At 33.3% G+C, this 18588-nt stretch overlaps 1 protein-coding gene across 2 annotated transcripts in view; it reads right to left on the bottom strand.

The window, feature by feature from the left end:
* Nucleotides 1-1585: 1585 nt before the first annotated feature.
* The window catches only part of LOC108906037 (protein msta), a 69521-nt gene continuing 52518 nt past the window's right edge, over nt 1586-18588 (bottom strand). For both annotated transcript variants that reach the window (XM_018709189.1, XM_018709181.1), the window contains exons 3-8: nt 17635-17775; nt 13695-14064; nt 8293-8484; nt 7969-8213; nt 5238-5497; nt 1586-2150 (exon numbers count right to left, since the gene is read on the bottom strand). In XM_018709189.1, the coding sequence (XP_018564705.1) occupies nt 1909-2150; nt 5238-5497; nt 7969-8213; nt 8293-8484; nt 13695-14064; nt 17635-17775 (1450 nt within the window). In that variant the 3' untranslated portion in view covers nt 1586-1908. The remainder of the gene's footprint in view (nt 2151-5237; nt 5498-7968; nt 8214-8292; nt 8485-13694; nt 14065-17634; nt 17776-18588) is intronic.

The following is an 18588-nucleotide window of genomic DNA, read 5'->3' as shown; positions in this document are numbered from 1 at the left end:
ACAAAAAGTGTCCATTCACTTTTTTCCTAACTCTTATAGTTTCATGGCAAAATTGATTTTTCGGAAGGGTGATTCTGGATTCAGTCGATAAACTTTAGGAAGACGTTCCTCATAAAACCTAAAAAATATAGTACCTATTAAAATTGGTCTTAGTGTCGAGTATGTGTAAGTCAAATAAGCCTTTTTGTCTCCCCTTCCCTTGGGTTTAACCAATAGTATTAAAATTATTAAAATTATTTAGGAGATGCTTCGTTTTTGAGGTATGGGATCTTTTGATCATAAATTCAAGGATGTAGGGTCATACCCCTAAACGAGGTGGCAACCCCTTCAAGAATCTTAAATGGTATAATAATATAATTTTCTTTACAAAATGCTGAAATTTTTTTGTTCTGCCTTAAAATTAATCTAAAATGTGTCGGTGAAATAAACCGAAAAAAAGAGTTTTCAAACAAGTTTTAATTAATTAAGTGTTCAAATTGGGTCCCATTTACTTATAGCTTGAAGCTTGAATTGTGAAGGTTATTATTCGATCCTTAATTATCCTTATTTTTGACACCATGAAGAATTGATTAATAAAGTGGTCGACAAATTTTCAAAAAATCCTAATTTTCGTTGAACTTCTTTATTTTTTAGTTACTTATATTTTTTCATATTTTTCTTGTATTATTAAAAAGGTTTTATTAAAAATTATTCTAAAAAAAATTAATTCACTGTACCTATTTCTACCTATAATTTATATTTCTCCCATCCTCTCTATTATCTTGCCCCCCCTAGCCCATTGGCTGGCGACTCCCTTGGTCATGGATACACTAATGTCAATTAATATAATTTATTATTATTCACAAAACATAGAACCTAGAATATTGATGCAAGAAAAAAGGTTAGGGGAAAAAGTTATAAAGAATCTAATTCTTAAAAATAAACAAGATAATGCAATAATTTAGTTTAATTTTACACATTTTTATGTGAATGTAAATTGAAAAATATCAATCGCAGATGGAAAATCTAATAACCAAAGTTATAGAAAAATTGAAAAGAAGTAAAGATTTTAACCAAAATATATTCAACATTAAATTCAATATGGCGGCAGACGCTACCAGCGAGTCCCCCAACGATTGGAAAAAGAAAATTATAGCATAATGCAATTTCAATGATTTTTCTTATATACATAACCACTGGGCTATATCGCTTATCTGAATATAACATTTGTATCTGAATTAGAGTGAGATATTCGTATGATACAATGATGATATGCTCAAAATATTTGTTTATGTTGCTAGAATGGGATAAGAAACATTCAAAATGTTTTTTTGTCCCCACTGCCACCCCTATCTTCTATTCGATACAAAATGGTCGGGCCTACACAACGACACCAAAATCACTCCGATCGGACCATCCCTGCGCCCAGCCGTCGCAGCCAAAAATGTGAGTTTATACCCCAATACATATTTTGCGTTACTCTACCGATTCTTAAACATTTCCAATGTTAAAAATTGACGTTCTCGCATTGAATTTTCTATGAACTCTCTCATTTTCAGCATTGTGAACTATTTTTTTTCTTATACCGTGTAAAGAAAACGCTGAATTTATTTAAAAAATATTTTTATTCTTTATGTACAAAATAATTTATTTAAACACTCTTTAACAATATACTATGTAACTGTTATGTATAATTATGAAGATATTCATTCACAGAAAACAACAGTACTCAAATCTATTGTGCGGTTATAACTTTTATTTGTTATTTTCAGTGAAATTGAAAGTGTCAAGCTGCTGCAGTAATTTCATTGATTATTTACACAAAAAGAATTAATCAACTCAATATGTGGACTTTACAAACGGATTTATAAAATAAAGCTATACAGAACTGTATCTAGAACACCTGGAATAAGAATAAAGAATGTCATTCTATAACTTCCCAACAATGCTTTCCCAGTCTCTCATTTGCACCAAAGCTTCCTTGGCGGCTCTCCCCATGATGCCTTCCGGGGAATTTTCAGGTTCGTAGCTCAGGATGACGCTGGCCTCCGTGAGGTATTTCAGCACCTCTCTCAGTCTGGTTCTTAGCTCACTCTTGGCTGGCGACTGGTCCTCCATATCGCGCGTCAACAGGATCATCAGCGGGGCGTGTATTTCGTAGAGAGTCACACCTGAAATATAAAGATCCGTTGGTTTAATTGGGAAACTGGAAATTTGGTCTTACAGAACCCAATGCAGTTAGCAAATTTTTTGTTAGACCAGGCGGTATCTGTTTTAAAAAGGGTATACTTGGGTAAAACGCATATGATCGGAGATTTTTGCTTTAACGGCTTCTAAACAACATCAGAAATGATAATTTTTCTATGCAAATAAAAAAAAACGTGGGCTTAATTTTTAAAGCAAAAAAGTTTAAATAAATAGCAAAAAAATTTATTTTTTTCTTGGATTTATCGGCGACAACTTGGCAACTATTCATTTTAGACAAAAATGGAACAGGAAAAAAAAATTGTAATTAAATTTTGATCAAGATAGAGTTAGTTGCAATTCGAAAAAATAATTATTGTTATTGCAAAAATCGGAAAAATCATTTAAAAAATTGCAAAAAATGCTAGTTTATTTGTCAATTTTTTTCAGACACTTGAATAATACCTAGGATCTTCATACTTTTCCCAATTAAACTTCTTAGTGCATAGAATCATCACACCAAATTTCATCCAATTCGGTTCGATAGTTTTTACATAATAATTGTTTAATTTTTTTATTTTTTTTAAATTAAAAAATTTTCAAAATCAAATTTCTAAAAATCTAAAGCCTTTGAATACTTGAAAATTTCACCACAAAAAGAAGAGCTCTCAAGCTTTAAAATGCTTTTTGAAAAATTCAAATCGGACGATTAGGTGAGCCGTGGTGATTGTTTAAACATTTTCGCAATTTTCACGCTTATAAACAATTGCAATAATTTAATGTTTTTTCAAATTTTTTTTTATTTTAAAATATGGTTTGAAAGTACTCGGAAAGGCGAGTATTTAAAAAAAAACCTGATGATCCGCCCATTATTTTCGGAGTTATAGCCCGTTAAAGTTAACCCTTATTTACAGCAAAACTATAAGGGCTGTTTTTTGAACCAATAGGTTTGTTATTCCGAGTACTTTCCAGATATAAATTTTCAAAATTTGCAATCACGGGCGTCCCATTTAAAATGTCACTCAAAGATATTCAAGACCGCGTGAAATCAATGAGGTATCAGTGGTGGGGGGAGCAAACACACAGCTACTCCGATCTGAATTCTCGAGTTCAAAATTGCGACACTCGGAAAAATTTCACTTATCTCAGCGTCTAATGGACCAATTTCGATGATTTTTTTTTAAATCGATGTCTCGCAACTAAAAAATTCAATTATCATATTTTCAACTACATTTTATTATTAATTATTGGACTTTTGACATGCCGATAAACAGTTACTTTAAAAAATGATTAATTTATTATGTTTATTTATTTACTATGTTAATTTTCACGACCAAAATTTTTGCATGTTGCACCATGTTGTTGGTATTAATTAAGTATCCAAAAGATTCTTATACTTTTTTTTATAAATAAAAAATAAATTTTAGATAAATATTTTAAAAGTAAACGAAAAAATTAAAATTATAATTATTCACAATTTATTTTTTTTTGAAAGATTTTTAGAAATTTATCGTACAACTAAAAATTAATACCAATTTTCAGTTGTTTATTTAAATAATTATTGTTTAAACAATTTTATAATATTTAAACAAACTTACTAGTATTACCTGGTGCAACATGCAAAAATTTTGGTCGTGAATATTAACATAGTAAATAAATAAACATAATAAATTAATCATTTTTTAAAGTAACTGTTTATCGGCATGTCAAAAGTCCAATAATTAATAATAAAAGGTAGTTGAAAATATGATAATTGAATTTTTTAAGTTGCGAGACATCGATTTAAAAAAAAATCATCGAAATTGGTCCATTAGAAGCTGAGATAAGTGAAATTTTTCCGAGCGTCGCAGTTTTGAACTCGAGAATTCAGATCGGAGTAGCTGTGTGTTTGCTCCCCCCACCACTGATACCTCATTGATTTCACGCGGTCTTGAATATCTTTGAGTGACATTTTAAATGGGACGCCCGTGATTGCAAATTTTGAAAATTTATATCTGGAAAGTACTCGGAATGACAAACCTATTAGTTCAAAAAACAGCCCTTATACCCTTATAGTTTTGCTGTAAATAAGGGTTAACTTTAACGGGCTATAACTCCGAAAATAATGGGCGGATCATCAGTTTTTTTTTAAATACTCGTCTTTCCGAGTACTTTCAAACCATATTTTAAAATAAAAAAAAAATTGAAAAAAACATTAAATTATTGCAATTGTTTATAAGCGTGAAAATTGCGACAATGTTTAAACAGTCACCACGGTTCACCTAATCGTCCGATTTGAATTTTTCAAAAATCATTTTAAAGCTTGACAGCTCTTCTTTCTGTGGTGAAATTTTCAAGTATTCAAAGGTTTTAGATTTTTAGAAATTTGATTTTGAAAATTTTTTAATTTAAAAAATATAAAAAATTTAAACAATTATTATGTAAAAACTATCAAACCGAATTGGATGAATTTTGGTGTGATGATTCTATGCACTAAGAAGTTTAATTGGGAAAAGTATGAAGATCCTAGGTATTATTCAAGTGTCTGAAATAAATTGACAAATAAACTAGCATTTTTTGCAATTTTTTAAATGATTTTTCCGATTTTTGCAATAACAATAATTATTTTTCCGAATTGCAACTAATTCTATCTTGATCAAAATTTAATTACAAAACTTTTTTTCCTTTCCCATTTTTGTCTAAAATGATAAGTTGCTAAGTTGTCGCCGAGAAATCCAAGAAAAAAATTAATTTTTTTGCTATTTTTTTATACTTTATTGCATTAAAAATTAAGCCCACGTTTTATTTTATTTGCATAGAAAAATTATCATTTCTGATGTTATTTAGAAGCCGTTAAAGCAAAAATCTCCGATCATATGCGTTTTACCCAACCCGATAAGATACCGCCTGGACTATGTGAAAAATCTTAATAGCTGACTGTCCAACAGAAAATTTAGGAAATCAGTTTCGTTATTATATGTAATATGGCAATCGTATAGTTTAATACTTTAAGGCTATTCTAAAAGAGTAGAGTTTTGTTAAACAAATGGCAAAAAACACGACTTCTTATAGTCAATAGGCTTCAATAGGCTTACCTCTTATCCTAGTATATCCAGGCTCGATAATGTCCAGAACCTTCAAGATTTCAGTGCACAAATCTCTCTTCCTTTCCAGCAGTTCATTTGACAGCTCATAGATTAAGTAACCATTGATTTTCCCATAAACTTGGCTTAAGGAAACTTTAATACCAAAACACAGGTAATGGGTGGGGTGGAGTACGTTCCTGTATTTTTTTAAGAATGTTTCCATACCCTCGACATCGTTTAAGTCGATCTGTTCCACTTCCTGAGATATCCTGAAAATTGAGAATAATACAGGGTGTTAATGATAAGTTTTGCCAAACTTTAATGGCGTATTCCGACGATAAAAATAATAAACTTTTGTCCTATAAAAATTTTTTATAGGACGCTTCTCTACGGAGATACAGGGTGTTAAAAGTTTCAAATATTTATATGATTTTTCCTGTAATTTCACCGGTAAAGAATATTTAGTGATAAAATTTGGGGGATGACATCTTTTTAATAGGGACTATTTTTTCATGGATAACTTATTCCAAAATACACTCCAGTGGCGTAGTTATTAGGGGAGTAGAGGACATTTTTTGAAAAAACATCGTGCGCCACTGATTTTTTAAATAATTTTAAATGTTTTTAAAATGTACAATCGATTTGCGGCAATAAAGTATCCTTTCAAACTATTTGTAAAATTTTCTGGTCTTTAGATAATTGGGAAATTAAATAAAAATATACTTAAGTAGGTACCTACGTTGCTATTTATTATTTTCTACTGATTGCTAAATGTGTAACAATAAATTCAATACCTAATATTATTGAAAGATTTTAAGACACTATATACAACATCACAAGAAATGTTCAAAATGCTGTGCTTGGGATGCAATGCATGCTGCGCAGCGTCTCCGTATTGATCGATATACCATAGCTTTGAGGTAGCCCTAAAAAAAGTAATCCAAGGGATTCAGGTCGGGGGAANGGAGATACAGGGTATTAAAAGTTTCAAATATTTATATGATTTTTCCTGTAATTTCACCGGTAAAGAATATTTAGTGATAAAATTTGGGGTATGACATTTTTTTAATAGGGACTATTTTTTCATGGATAACTTATTCCAAAATACACTCCAGTGGCGTAGTTATTAGGGGAGTGGAGGACACTTTTTGAAAAAAAATCGTGCGCCACTGATTTTTTAAATAATTTTAAATGTTTTTAAAATGTACAATCGATTTGTGGCAATAAAGTATTCTTGTAAACTATTTGTAAAATTTTCTGGTCTTTAGATAATTGGGAAATTAAATAAAAATATACTTAAGTAGGTACCTACTATTTATCATTTTCTACTGATTGCTAAATGTGTAACAATAAATTCAATACCTAATATTATTGAGAGATTTTAAAACACTATATACAACATCACAAGAAATGTTCAAAATGCTGTGCTTGGGATGCAATGCATGCTGCGCAGCGTCTCCGTATTGATCGATATACCATAGCTTTGAGGTAGCCCTAAAAAAAGTAATCCAAGGGATTCAGGTCGGGGGAACGAGCCGGCCAAGCAATGGATCCTCCTCTACCAATCCAGTGATTAGGATACTGATTATTCAGCAACTGTCTAACTGTAAGGCTGTAATATTTTCATTGGTAGAATACGCCATTAAATGTTGGCAAAACTTATCATTAACACCCTGTATTTTGAAAATAGATGTGGTTAAGATATTTACGTCTAATTTTATAAATTTTTTCATGTCTTTGATATTTTATATTCGTTACCAGAACCTTTATTATTTTAATTGTTGATAGAGATGTAGATGTAATATTAGAAAAGCAGTAACAAAAATCGATGCTTCACGTATCCTATATATTATTATTTTCAGGTTTGCCGTCACTATTACATACAGGACAAGAATTTTTTCAAAAGTGAGTTTCGTCTTGCAAAACTCAATTTAAAAGTGTTTTTAAGAAGCTTCCACCAGCAAATCGAAATAAACTGATACGGAATAGTTACACCAACAAGTTAACATTCTCGAAAATGTTTACCAATCATTACCATCAATTAAAGATAAGTAATCTTCACGGCCTGGTGGACTTACAAATTAGTTTGTTGAGTATAGCGAAAATATAAAAAGACGAAAACTTAGACCCTTCGTTGAGTCAGTTTCGTTAGATGAACTGTCTATAGCTACTGAGATGAATGCTTGATGAAGGAAAGAGAGGCTCGGTCAAAATTGTCAAGGAATTATCAGAAACATAGCGAGTCAAGGTATCAAAATAGGAAAAGGGTATTTGCAGATGAACAAAAAACGTTGTCTGTTGATAGTATATTAGCATTAATGACACCAACTTTTGAACACATCAATAATAATGTATGTTGAAAGAATACAATTGGTATTACTTCTTGTACTATTTCAATAGGTCAGGTTTCGGAAGAAGCACAATAGGATATAACAAAGACATAAGAAGGTATCGATAGTTCACAAGAAAAATCATGTGCGTGGACAAAATCAGAGATCTGATTAACAGACTGTTGCTGTCCTCAGATTCTTCGTTAGCCAGCTTAAAGTACAGTTCAAGAAGGTCAAGATTACTCAAGACGCGATTTTGTTGCTGTCAGAACAGTTCACACAGATTTAGAAGCATAGAATGGGGATTCTCATATAGATTCATTGTACATTCAATTTGTTCAGTGGTTATGTGTTTAGATGGCGTGAAAAATGAGTGACCTTTTGGTCTTAAATAATAAAAGGGCACGTACCTGTGCAACAGCAGCTTCATGGACCTAGCAGCTATGCTGTAACCTGGGCAATGGCCCTGTAAGTTGTTGCAACTCCAGGAGGACTCGGCGTCCAGCGGCTTATCACAGAGAACGAGGCCAGTCTTGCATTTGGGGCAGATCAAGGCCCCCGAATAAGTGCCAAGCTCGGTGGGGTCGGAGCATCTCTTGCAGTGACACTCGAAGAATTTATTCTCTAGAAGATGTTCACGTCTTTTTAAGGAATTCTGAGGGACAAATACGCTGTGAGAATATATTAACTAGGGACAAGTTTCCGTGAAAGGAATAAAATATATTTGTACGGACCTGTAACGTGTAAGCGTAGCTCAACGTGATAGGGTGACCTTGAGAGATTCTCGTGGAAGCCCTTACTGTTAATTTGTAATTAGTTTCTTCATCGGTGTGGTTGGTATTTGGGACGCAGTCGTGGGACATAAGGAATGCCGTTGGGTAGAGTCCTCTTATGTTTATGCCTTGTCCGATTTCGAAGCAGTTTACCTAAAATTGATTTTTTCCCTAATAGTAGATTCGCACTTGTTTTAAAGTACTAGGTGGAGGTGGAGACAGGTACAGTTGTCTTTTTAATTATCCAGATATCATTGACCAAATCTAATCATACATAATTTAAAATTGGAACGTTAAAACTTCTCATAATCCAAAAAAATTCTACAAATTGTGCAGATGCAGTATAGGGTGGATGTTTTATATTAAAAAAAAGTCTTATGATACTGAATACTATTCTGCAATGAAAGCATTAAGCGGAACTGTTTATTTTTAAGATCTACGTAAAATTATGATATATTGTTTCTTATTAAAAAATATGAGTTTAAGCATTGAAAGAAACGTACACTATTGTATTTTACTTAAAAAATAGTCATATTCACCAAATTAAAAAAGTCACAAATACAAAAAAGTCGCTCAAAAAAACGAGTAAAAGTGGCAAACAGCCTGTATCTCCTTAACAATTCAAGGTATGGAGATGTGGTTCCCTCTGTTTTTCTCAATAATGGAGCTTGAGATATGTCAATATGTCATATATACAGGGTGGCCAAATGAAAACGAAACAGAACCATTTTCAGGAACTGCGTCAAGATTGTAGAAAAACCCTCAGACCCGTCGATTTTAGATTAAAAGGGGACATTCTTTGCTAGTATTTTTGACTCCGCCACTTTCACCCCAAGCAAGGGTAAGCAACACCCCAAAATATTTAAAAGGCTGGAGTAATATTTCTTTTGAGAACTCTTACAATTCTCTTTACAACAGACTTTAAATTTTATAATTCCGCCCAATCCTTATTAAGAATTTTGATTTTAAAATTGAAACTTATGTACAAACAATTAGTAACGGTAAAAATGTCAGTCATTCGAGTTAAGTACGGCAATGGTATAAATTTAGTATTTCTTGCGTTACATTGGTTTTTGGCGATTTGTTATCACTTTCGTAAAAAAAACACAATTGTAAAAAACAGAAATGAATGCTATACACACACAATGAACGTAAAATTAGTGGATTCCAAATTATTTTCTAGTATTATTTGGAAGCGTTGGTTGGTAGTTTATTTAATTGTGTTTTTGAAAATTAAACACTATGGTTTATTCCATTGCGGAAAGGGTAGATATCATTTCGCTTTACTTTATGAACAATAAATGTGCGAATAGAACAGCTCAGCTATTTAATGAACAACATCAAGATCGACATGTCAGGAGGAAGTATGTTCTAGAGTTAGTAAAAAAATTTCAAGAGACAGGGAACGTAGCCAATAAAAAACGAGAAATTGAAAAACCTATAGTTAATGAAGCTAGTGAAGTTGCAGTTTTGGGACAAGTTCATCTTGATCCTACATTAAGTACGAGGCAGCTGGCATCTGTGTCTGGGATCAATCGAACTAGCATACAAACCATTTTGAAGAAGAATAAATTCCATCCATACAAAATACATTTAGTCCAGGAACTTCATGAGGATGATTATGACCGCCGTTTGCAATTTTGCGAAATAATGAGTGAGCGAGCAGGGAACGATCCACAGTTCCTTTTTAACATCTGTTTTTCTGATGAATGCAGTTTTTTCTTGAACGGGACGGTAAATCGTCACAATTGCCGCTATTGGTCCGATTCAAACCCAAGAGTTTTTCACGAGGTGCATACACAGCAACCGGAAAAATTAAATGTATGGGCTGGAATTTTCGGTGAGTATGATGATCATTTGATATTTCAACAGGACGGTGCTCCTCCGCATTATGCGTTAATTGTCCGTCAGTATTTGGACCAACGTTTTCTACGGAATTGGATTGGAAGAAGAGGCAGCATTGAGTGGCCTCCACCATCACCGGATTTATTGCCCCTTGATTTCTTTTTGTGGGGATACCTAAAAAGTAAAATCTATAAAACACAGCCAGCGTCGCTGGAAGATTTGTGTCAAAGAATCGGCGACGAATGCCGTCGAATCGCACTCCGGAAATGCTTCGGAATGTTCGCGAACATTTCGAACAAAATTTTTATTATTGTTTGGAAGCGGGCGGTCATCAGTTTGAACATTTAATCAACTAAGTAGTAAGTAAGCAACTAATCATAATTTAAATTTTAAAATGTATTTTTTTTCAAAGTATTGGGCGGAATTATAAAATTTAAAGTCTGTTTTAAAGAGAATTGTAAGAACTTCAAAGGAAATATTACTTAACCCCCAATGCCATTTAAATATTTTGGGGTGATGCTTACCCTTGCTTGGAGGTGAAAGTGGCGGAGTCAAAAATATCAGCAAAGAATGTCCCCCTTTAATCTAAAATCGACGGGTCTGAGCGTTTTTCTACAATCTTGACGCAGTTCCTGAAAATGGCTCTGTTTCGTTTTCATTTGGCCACCCTGTATTTGCTTTCTTTATGATTTATTTTTATTTAATTTGTACAATGGGTAAAGTCAAAATTGATATGGAATCAGCGCATACTCGTATTTATGCAACATTCATTATTTTTTTATGTTTCTTTGAAATCACAAGAGAACTTCCTTAAACTGTGACAGGATTTCTAAATTTTAAAATAAATAAAAATAAAATAATTTAAGTTATGCTTTGATAGTACCTGCAGATTTATAGGTCACTCTCTGCCAGCAATGATATTTGTGATATGTCATGTAGTTTGACATAAGTGAAAATAATATACAAGGTGTTAACGAAATAAGTACTCAAAATTTGCGAGTGTTTAAACATGTCGAAATATGATGAAAACTTTAATAGATTTTTTGTCAGTGGCGGCCCCTAAAAGAGATACGGCCCCTTAAAGGGGTAACTCAGGAAATAGTTTTTATTGCATAACTTCAAAAAGGTTTAGTATTAAATCACGAAATTTTGTATTACTATTTGTATGCTTAATGATCGGTACAATATACAAATGAAAATTTGCTACAGAGGTGTAAGAAAATGCGGGACCATGGGGCAAATTTTACAATTTTCTTTGTGTACGCAATTTTTTCTAGTTTCTGAACCGAAAATATGAGATGTCAAATTTTGAGTATTTATTTCATTAACACCTTGTATAGAAACTTGACAATCTTGGTTATAATGCGGATGAAATTGTTAACAACTACAGGGTGATTCTGTAATAATGTCCTTAATTTTAAAGGAAGATAGGGACAAATTAATAGAATACGCATACATGATTAAAAAAATTTTAGAATGTATATTTTTCAATATTTTCCAATAATTATTTAAACTGCTTTTCGGACCTTTCCTGGCCGCTGGCGAAATTGACCATTCACGGTTCCCAAGTTAACTCGATATCGACCTGAAGCGCCAAATTTAAACATTTTCCTAGTACATATTAGTAACGGTTGTATTGACTATTTTAGAAGCACATGTTTTTTCTTGCACACTTCAGCCAATAATAATACAGGGTGTTAAAAAAAGAGTGTAAAATATTTAAGGAGGTAATAGTATGAACCAAATTAAGCAGAAAAGTCCCAATAAATTGGGTCCGCAAAGTAACGGTTGCGGAGATATGGAATGTTTTATGTTTTTTATCCCCTTTTTTTATTTTGCAAAAACGTTGTGTATTTTCTTATAATAGTTGGTTAATGTTTAGTGAAATAAACAGTACGTATTTGACAATTGTACTCAGTGCACAAGTTTTCTTTCGCTATGGCTGGTTACTCTAACGCAGAATTAACAGACATGCATTTCATGTTATGGTCGTGCTAATGGGAACGCCACCGAAGCGCGACGTCTTTATGTTGACGCTTATCCAAATCGCCAGATTCCTTCACACCGCATGTTTGGAAGAATTCACCAAAGATTGCGTGATACCGGTTCCTTGAGCAAACAGTGTCATTTATCCGGAAGACCAAGGTCGGTATCCACTCCTAGAGCAGAAGAAGAAATTCTAGCACTGCTAAAGCAGAATCCAGGTACGAGTGTGCGGAGAATATCAGCCGAGGTAGGAATTAGTGGTCCTCTTGTTTGGAGAATCCTTCACGAGCAACTGCTTTATCCATACCATGTGCAACGAGTACAGGCCTTAAATCCAATAAATGATCATCAAGCACGCTTGGTTTTTTGCCGCTGGTTTTTACGTCATGATGCTGAAGACCCTCGTTTTCTTGCAAACATTCTTTTTACTGATGAGGCCGGGTTCACAGGAAATGGAGTGTTTAATTTTCACAATACGCAAACTTGGGCCGACGAAAATCCTCATGCTCTAATAGAATCTGGACATCAGGCACGTTTTTCATTAAACATTTGGATGGGTATTGTAGGTGAAAGGTTTGTAGGTCCTGTTGTTTTACCAAACCGATTAACAGGCGCTGCTTACCTCAACTTTCTGCAGAACACACTGTATGAGTTTTTGGAAGACATTTCTTTGAATCAGAGGCAACAAATATGGTTCCAGCATGATGGTGCTCCAGCTCATTTTTCCATGGCCGTTAGAGAGCATTTACACCAAACTTTTCCACATAGATGGGTAGGAAGGGCCGGACCTGTTTTATGGCCTCCAAGATCGCGTGATCTGAACCCTGTAGATTTCTTTGTTTGGGGATATTTGAAAACATTAGCGTATGGTACTCCTGTAAATAGCCTGGAAGAGCTGCAGCTACGGATTAATCAAAAGTGTCAAGAAATCCAAACCAAGGAGGGTATTTTCGAAAGAGTTCGAATATCGTTGAGACGAAGATGTCGTGCCTGCTTGGAAATGGACGGAGGGCACTTTGAACATCTTCTGTAACTTTGTTTTTTGTTTGTTAAAAGCTTCCTTTGTCGGTTTATTCCTAATAAAATAAAATGTTTGAAAAACGAATGGTGGTCCATATCTCCGCAACCGTTACTTTGCGGACCCATGTTTATTGAGACTTTTCTGGTTATTTTGATTCATACTATTACCTCCTGAAATATTTTACACCCTTTTTTTAACACCCTGTATTAAATATGTTAAAATTGTAGAGAATGATATAAATTCGCAAAATTAATCATTACGATCGACACGCAAAACAGTCCGAAATAAACTGAGGATTGACAATGCAGTCAGAAAATGTGAGGACGTCGAATTAGTTGAAGTTAAGGGGTAATTTGCTTATCTTTTAAAAGGTTGGGAAAACAACTTTTTTTTTCGATTTTCTGTCTTTATTAGGCCATCCGAGTACATGGTTAAAATTAATGACGTTATGACTGAATCTCCCTGTACATAAACAAATACAGAAACAAAAATGAAAGTATTGGCTGCTTACCTCTAAAATTCCACAAACCGTGTGGACTTCATGTTCACTGAACTCAACCAGTCCCCAATCCTTCGTGATCCTGTTGACCACGTTCACCTGGTTGCTATTCCAAACCTCGGGTATATTCCTGCGGATGTCGTTGTGACTTTCCATATCCCAAATGATATTGAAAGTGCTGGGGTCAGTCCTTTTCAGAATGAGACACCTAAGGGGAACTATTGCTTGTAGGTGGAGTCTCAAGCTTTCCAGGTTGCTGTAGTCAAGGAGTGAGGAAGATTTGCTTTTCTGGAGGATCAGGCATTCTTCTATCGTGTGTCCGTGTCTTTGGCCTAGGCCTGGGCACGTTTGAGAGCAGAGTGGCCAACCACACCGGGGACATCTACCAAGAAAAAAAAACAAAACGATAATAAATAAAAGTACATGCCAAAAAGCACTTATGTCCCTTTATTTCTTTGAAAGCTACACTGTTCCACGCATTTTCACTTAATTATAAAACAGAAGAGTACAGAATGGAAAGAAAATATGGCTATGCTGAGAAAAAGAAATAATAATAAAAAAATAATAGAACAGAAACTGATGTTTTAAACATCATTGAGAATATTAAGATTACAACTAAAAATGTCAGTGTCATTGCACTATGGATTCTACATTTACATGTAATAGAGAATTTTCTAACAAGTTTTTTCTTACTTTCTCCAGGTATATTCATAATTGTCGAGAAGTTTCCCGCGGAACTGATAGATTTAGTTTAGCTAGTTTGGATGCACAGTCAAGATTATTGTGTGCACTTTCATGACGAAAACTTTGGAAAAATATTCGCTTCTAACAGTGAGTGAGGAAACGGAAACTGAATCAAGGAGACCTTACTGAGAATAACTCCAGGTAGATAAATCCCAAGAGTTTTAAAATGCCAGAAATCTTCGCTGTTTGCTTTTAACGAAGATGTAGCTACATGTTTCAAAGTGTTTGTTTATAAAATCGTAACTATATTGTACAATGAAACCAAGTGCTTCACTGATAGTAATTTTGATATGAGAGGAAAAGTTAGTTTCTGATCCAAGATAACATTTAGATCAAGGAACGTGGCTGGTCTTTGTAAGTTTATGCTACTTAAATTGAAATTCAAACTTAAAAAAGATAATTTTCCAGTAAATGACGTTCTACTTTGCAGGGCTGAATTAGTTCTTTGCACCATCTGGATAAATAGTCTAAATCCTGCAGTCGCTTACAGCCTTCTAAGGTTTTGATTGTGGTGACATTTTTTAATTTACCAATATAAAGCGAACGAAATACATCTAGTATATTAGTTACCTATTCTATTTATAAATATGTAAATAATAATGGTCTCAGAATGGGACCCTGAAATATACCGGAGTCACTGTGTACAGCTTAAATATGATTTAAACATTAAAAAAAGTTTGTGGTTTCAACATGCTGCGATTCATTTTCATAGTTGTCGAATTGAAATTACAAATAAATAATAAAAAAAATTAAGTATTTACCTTAACTTAAATAGATAGTACGCATATTTCCCGACAGTAGTAATTCACATATAAATATATTTTTGAAAGGTTTAGATTGTTTCATAAGAAAATAGGGAATGTGACAAAAAAACGACTGGCAATGTCACATACTCGAAAAAAGCTATAATATTTTCTAAACCAAGCTTTAAATCCAAATTTTATTAAAGTGAAAGTAATAAAAAATAGTGATTTGATCTAACGAATGATATATCATAGGCATGCGCAGAAAAGTAAGATAACACAACCATTTTTTTTTAAATACATGGTGGTCCCGAGGTAATGGCCCAAAATGGATAGATTCCCCAAGCAAAAATATTGCGATTCAGCCGAACTTACCTTAGTCCAAAAGTTGATAGTTAAAGAGATACAGGGTGTTAAATATAAAGTATTATTTCAGTTTTTTTTAAATTTATTCCTTAACAAATACAAATATCATCCTACAAAATTTTGGGGATTGGAGTTCTTTGAGTAGAGCAATTGAAAGTTCATAGAGGGCGCTAGCTGCAGTATATTAAATGTGTTAAAAACAACATAACTTTTTTGTACTTTAAGGTATCTCATCTTTGGTAACAAATTATTATTTTTCAACTTTTTTCGCACAAAAAAGTTATACTTTATTAAAGTAGCTATCTCGCACCGTTTTCGAGATAACTGGCTTTGGCACTTCCAATGCTGTTGCATTAAATTACAATTAAGTACCTACAGGTATTATTAATTTAGCCGTAAAGTTTCTTAAGTAGGATTTGGACGAAAATCAAATAATTGATGTCTTATTTATATTTAATTAATAATATTAAGTATTATTCGTATCTAATTAAAATTACATCTTAGCTTACAAATTAAATTGTATACACGTATACATACATGTGAGATAGAATGCCGAGATTTTCGTTTTTGGAGTTACACGAAATCAGTTGTTGGGATGGATGGATAAACTATAAACACTTGAGAAGAACTTTAGTAGCAGGTTTTAAATGCTGCAAAGTCATTTCGCATTAAGGATTTATAAAATAAGACAAGAGGTGGACATTTTGAGCAATTATTGTCAAAAAGGCATATTTTTACTAATGTTTGCTATTTTACTGTGCATTACAATATTTAATTGTAAATAAACCCTTGTTTTTGACATTCAATTATTTTAATTATTTCAACTGTTACCATTGGAAGTTTCAAAGCCAAATATCACGGAAACGGTGCGAGACAGCTACTTTCATAAAGTCTACCTTTTTTGTGCAAAAAAGTTGGAAAATAAGAATTTGATACCAAAGATGAGATACCTTTAAGTACAAAAAAATTATATCATTTCCAACACCTTCAATCTACGGCAGCTGGCGCCCTCTATGAACTATAACCAAAATGTGAACAAATTTCAATTCCTCTATCCAAAGAACCTCAAACCCCAAAATTTTGTGTAGATATTTGCATTTATTAAGAAATAAATGGAAATAAACTAAAATAATATTTAACATTTAACATCCTGTATCTCTTTAACTATCAACTTTTGGACTAAGGTATGTTCGGTTAAATCGCAATATTTTTGCTTCGGGAATCTACCCATGAATTTTGGCCCATTACCTCGGGACCACCCTGTATATGTAGGTAGGTACATATACAGGGTGTTCCACCAAGATCGGCGAGGTACGATATCAGGGAAAGTATAGGCCCCAGAACTTCGGGAAAAATTTTTGATGAATAAATCAACCAAGAGAAACCACAGGAAATAATTTTCAAGATTTATCTTTGATGTTTTGCAGACCTACATTTTTGTATTTTGTGTTTTCCAGTATATTTCAATTAACTTTATATTTTTTAAATAAAATAAAAAGTAATACAACCCTTATTACGCCTGCTCGCGCTTTATATTACTCTTTATTTACATAAATGTCATTTTCATCTTTTGTGAATCACCTTGAAACACCCAGAATAAATTTGAGATGCATAAAAATTCTATTTTTGTATGATCAAAGACATTTTTCTATTAATATTTCGGGACGTGACTGTTACTAATAAAATATAAATCATGAGAGTTTGAAAATATTTTTCGTGATTTGATGGCTGTACGAAAAAAAAACGAAGATTATCGTTAAAAGCAATTTGCTTATTTAAAAAACATTCGAATGCTCTTCTAAATCATACATTTGATGAGTTGCTATCTTCGTCATTACAGTCTAAAAGTTTGTGCATTCTCTGACGCAAATTCCCCCGAAACCTTTCAAATTATCGGCGTATATTTTCAGTGATATGGTTAAACTTACAGCCTAACAGTTTATATGACAACATTTATTGTAACAGCAACACCATTATTATTATTATTGTACCGCACGCCTTGTCGTCATTCGCGCTCATATTTTCAAAGAGCAATCGTATATGCAAAAGTTTTAAACCAACAAACAGTTCTGGAAACATTTTGAAGTGCAAGTACTTACTTCACAAAATAGGTTTCGGATTCCAGCGGCCTGTAGCATCCTAAGCACTGGACCTTGCAACCGGTACAGGGCCCTACCACGATGGGCTCTTCGCTTAGAATTATTTCACCGGGCGCTATTTCCTTTGTTGAAACCATGTACCTGAAATAACAGGATAGATTACTAAAGAAATTATCTATTTTCGTTCATATAATTTATGGAAATTCACATTTGACAAATTTGTGATGGTTTTTATACACGGAAAATGTAAATGATTGAACATACGTCGTGTAGAATTACACAATTATTACCTTTTACATCGTACTATTATATTTTCAATACATTATTCCTAATTCCTTACGTAGACTTAATATACAGGGTAGCCCATCGAAAACGTACCGCAAGGCATTACAGGGTAGTAAAGAACTTTTTGGCAAATTCCAAAAACAGGTCAAATTTGTTTCTGAGGGGGACAACTTTTGGCTCAAAAAGCATACCATAATCTTCAACCCCCTAAGTGGCAGTGCTATCCCCTAAATTTTTTCAAATGGGAATGGGGGTCAAGTGGGGGGTCATTAGAAAGGGCTTTTAATTCTCTATACATCGATTCTTACTTTTTGAAAATCGATTCATTATTTTAGAAAATATGCAGCTTTGAAAATACGAACAATATTTTTGACGAGAAATGCGAAAATCGATTTAATTTTACTTCAAAACTTACGGTATTAGTCAAGTAAATGCTGAAAATGTTGTCCGCCAACTTGCATACAATGATACAGGTTGTCTTCAAACCGTTGTCGAACATTCTGGAGCACTTGCGGTGTTACTTCGCGACATACATTAATGATTCGTCCTCGCAGATCTTCCAAGGTATCAGGTGGAGTGCTGTAAACTTTGCTTTTAATGTGCCCCCAGAGAAAGAAATCTAAAGGATTTAAGTCGGGTGACCGAGGGGGCCACTCAATTGCACCTCTT

This window comes from Anoplophora glabripennis, unplaced genomic scaffold, assembly GCF_000390285.2.
Source record: "Anoplophora glabripennis isolate ALB-LARVAE unplaced genomic scaffold, Agla_2.0 scaffold21, whole genome shotgun sequence".
NCBI lineage: Eukaryota > Metazoa > Arthropoda > Insecta > Coleoptera > Cerambycidae > Anoplophora > Anoplophora glabripennis.
Note: the sequence above shows the minus strand (reverse complement) of the source record. Positions and strands in the feature narration are given on the sequence as shown.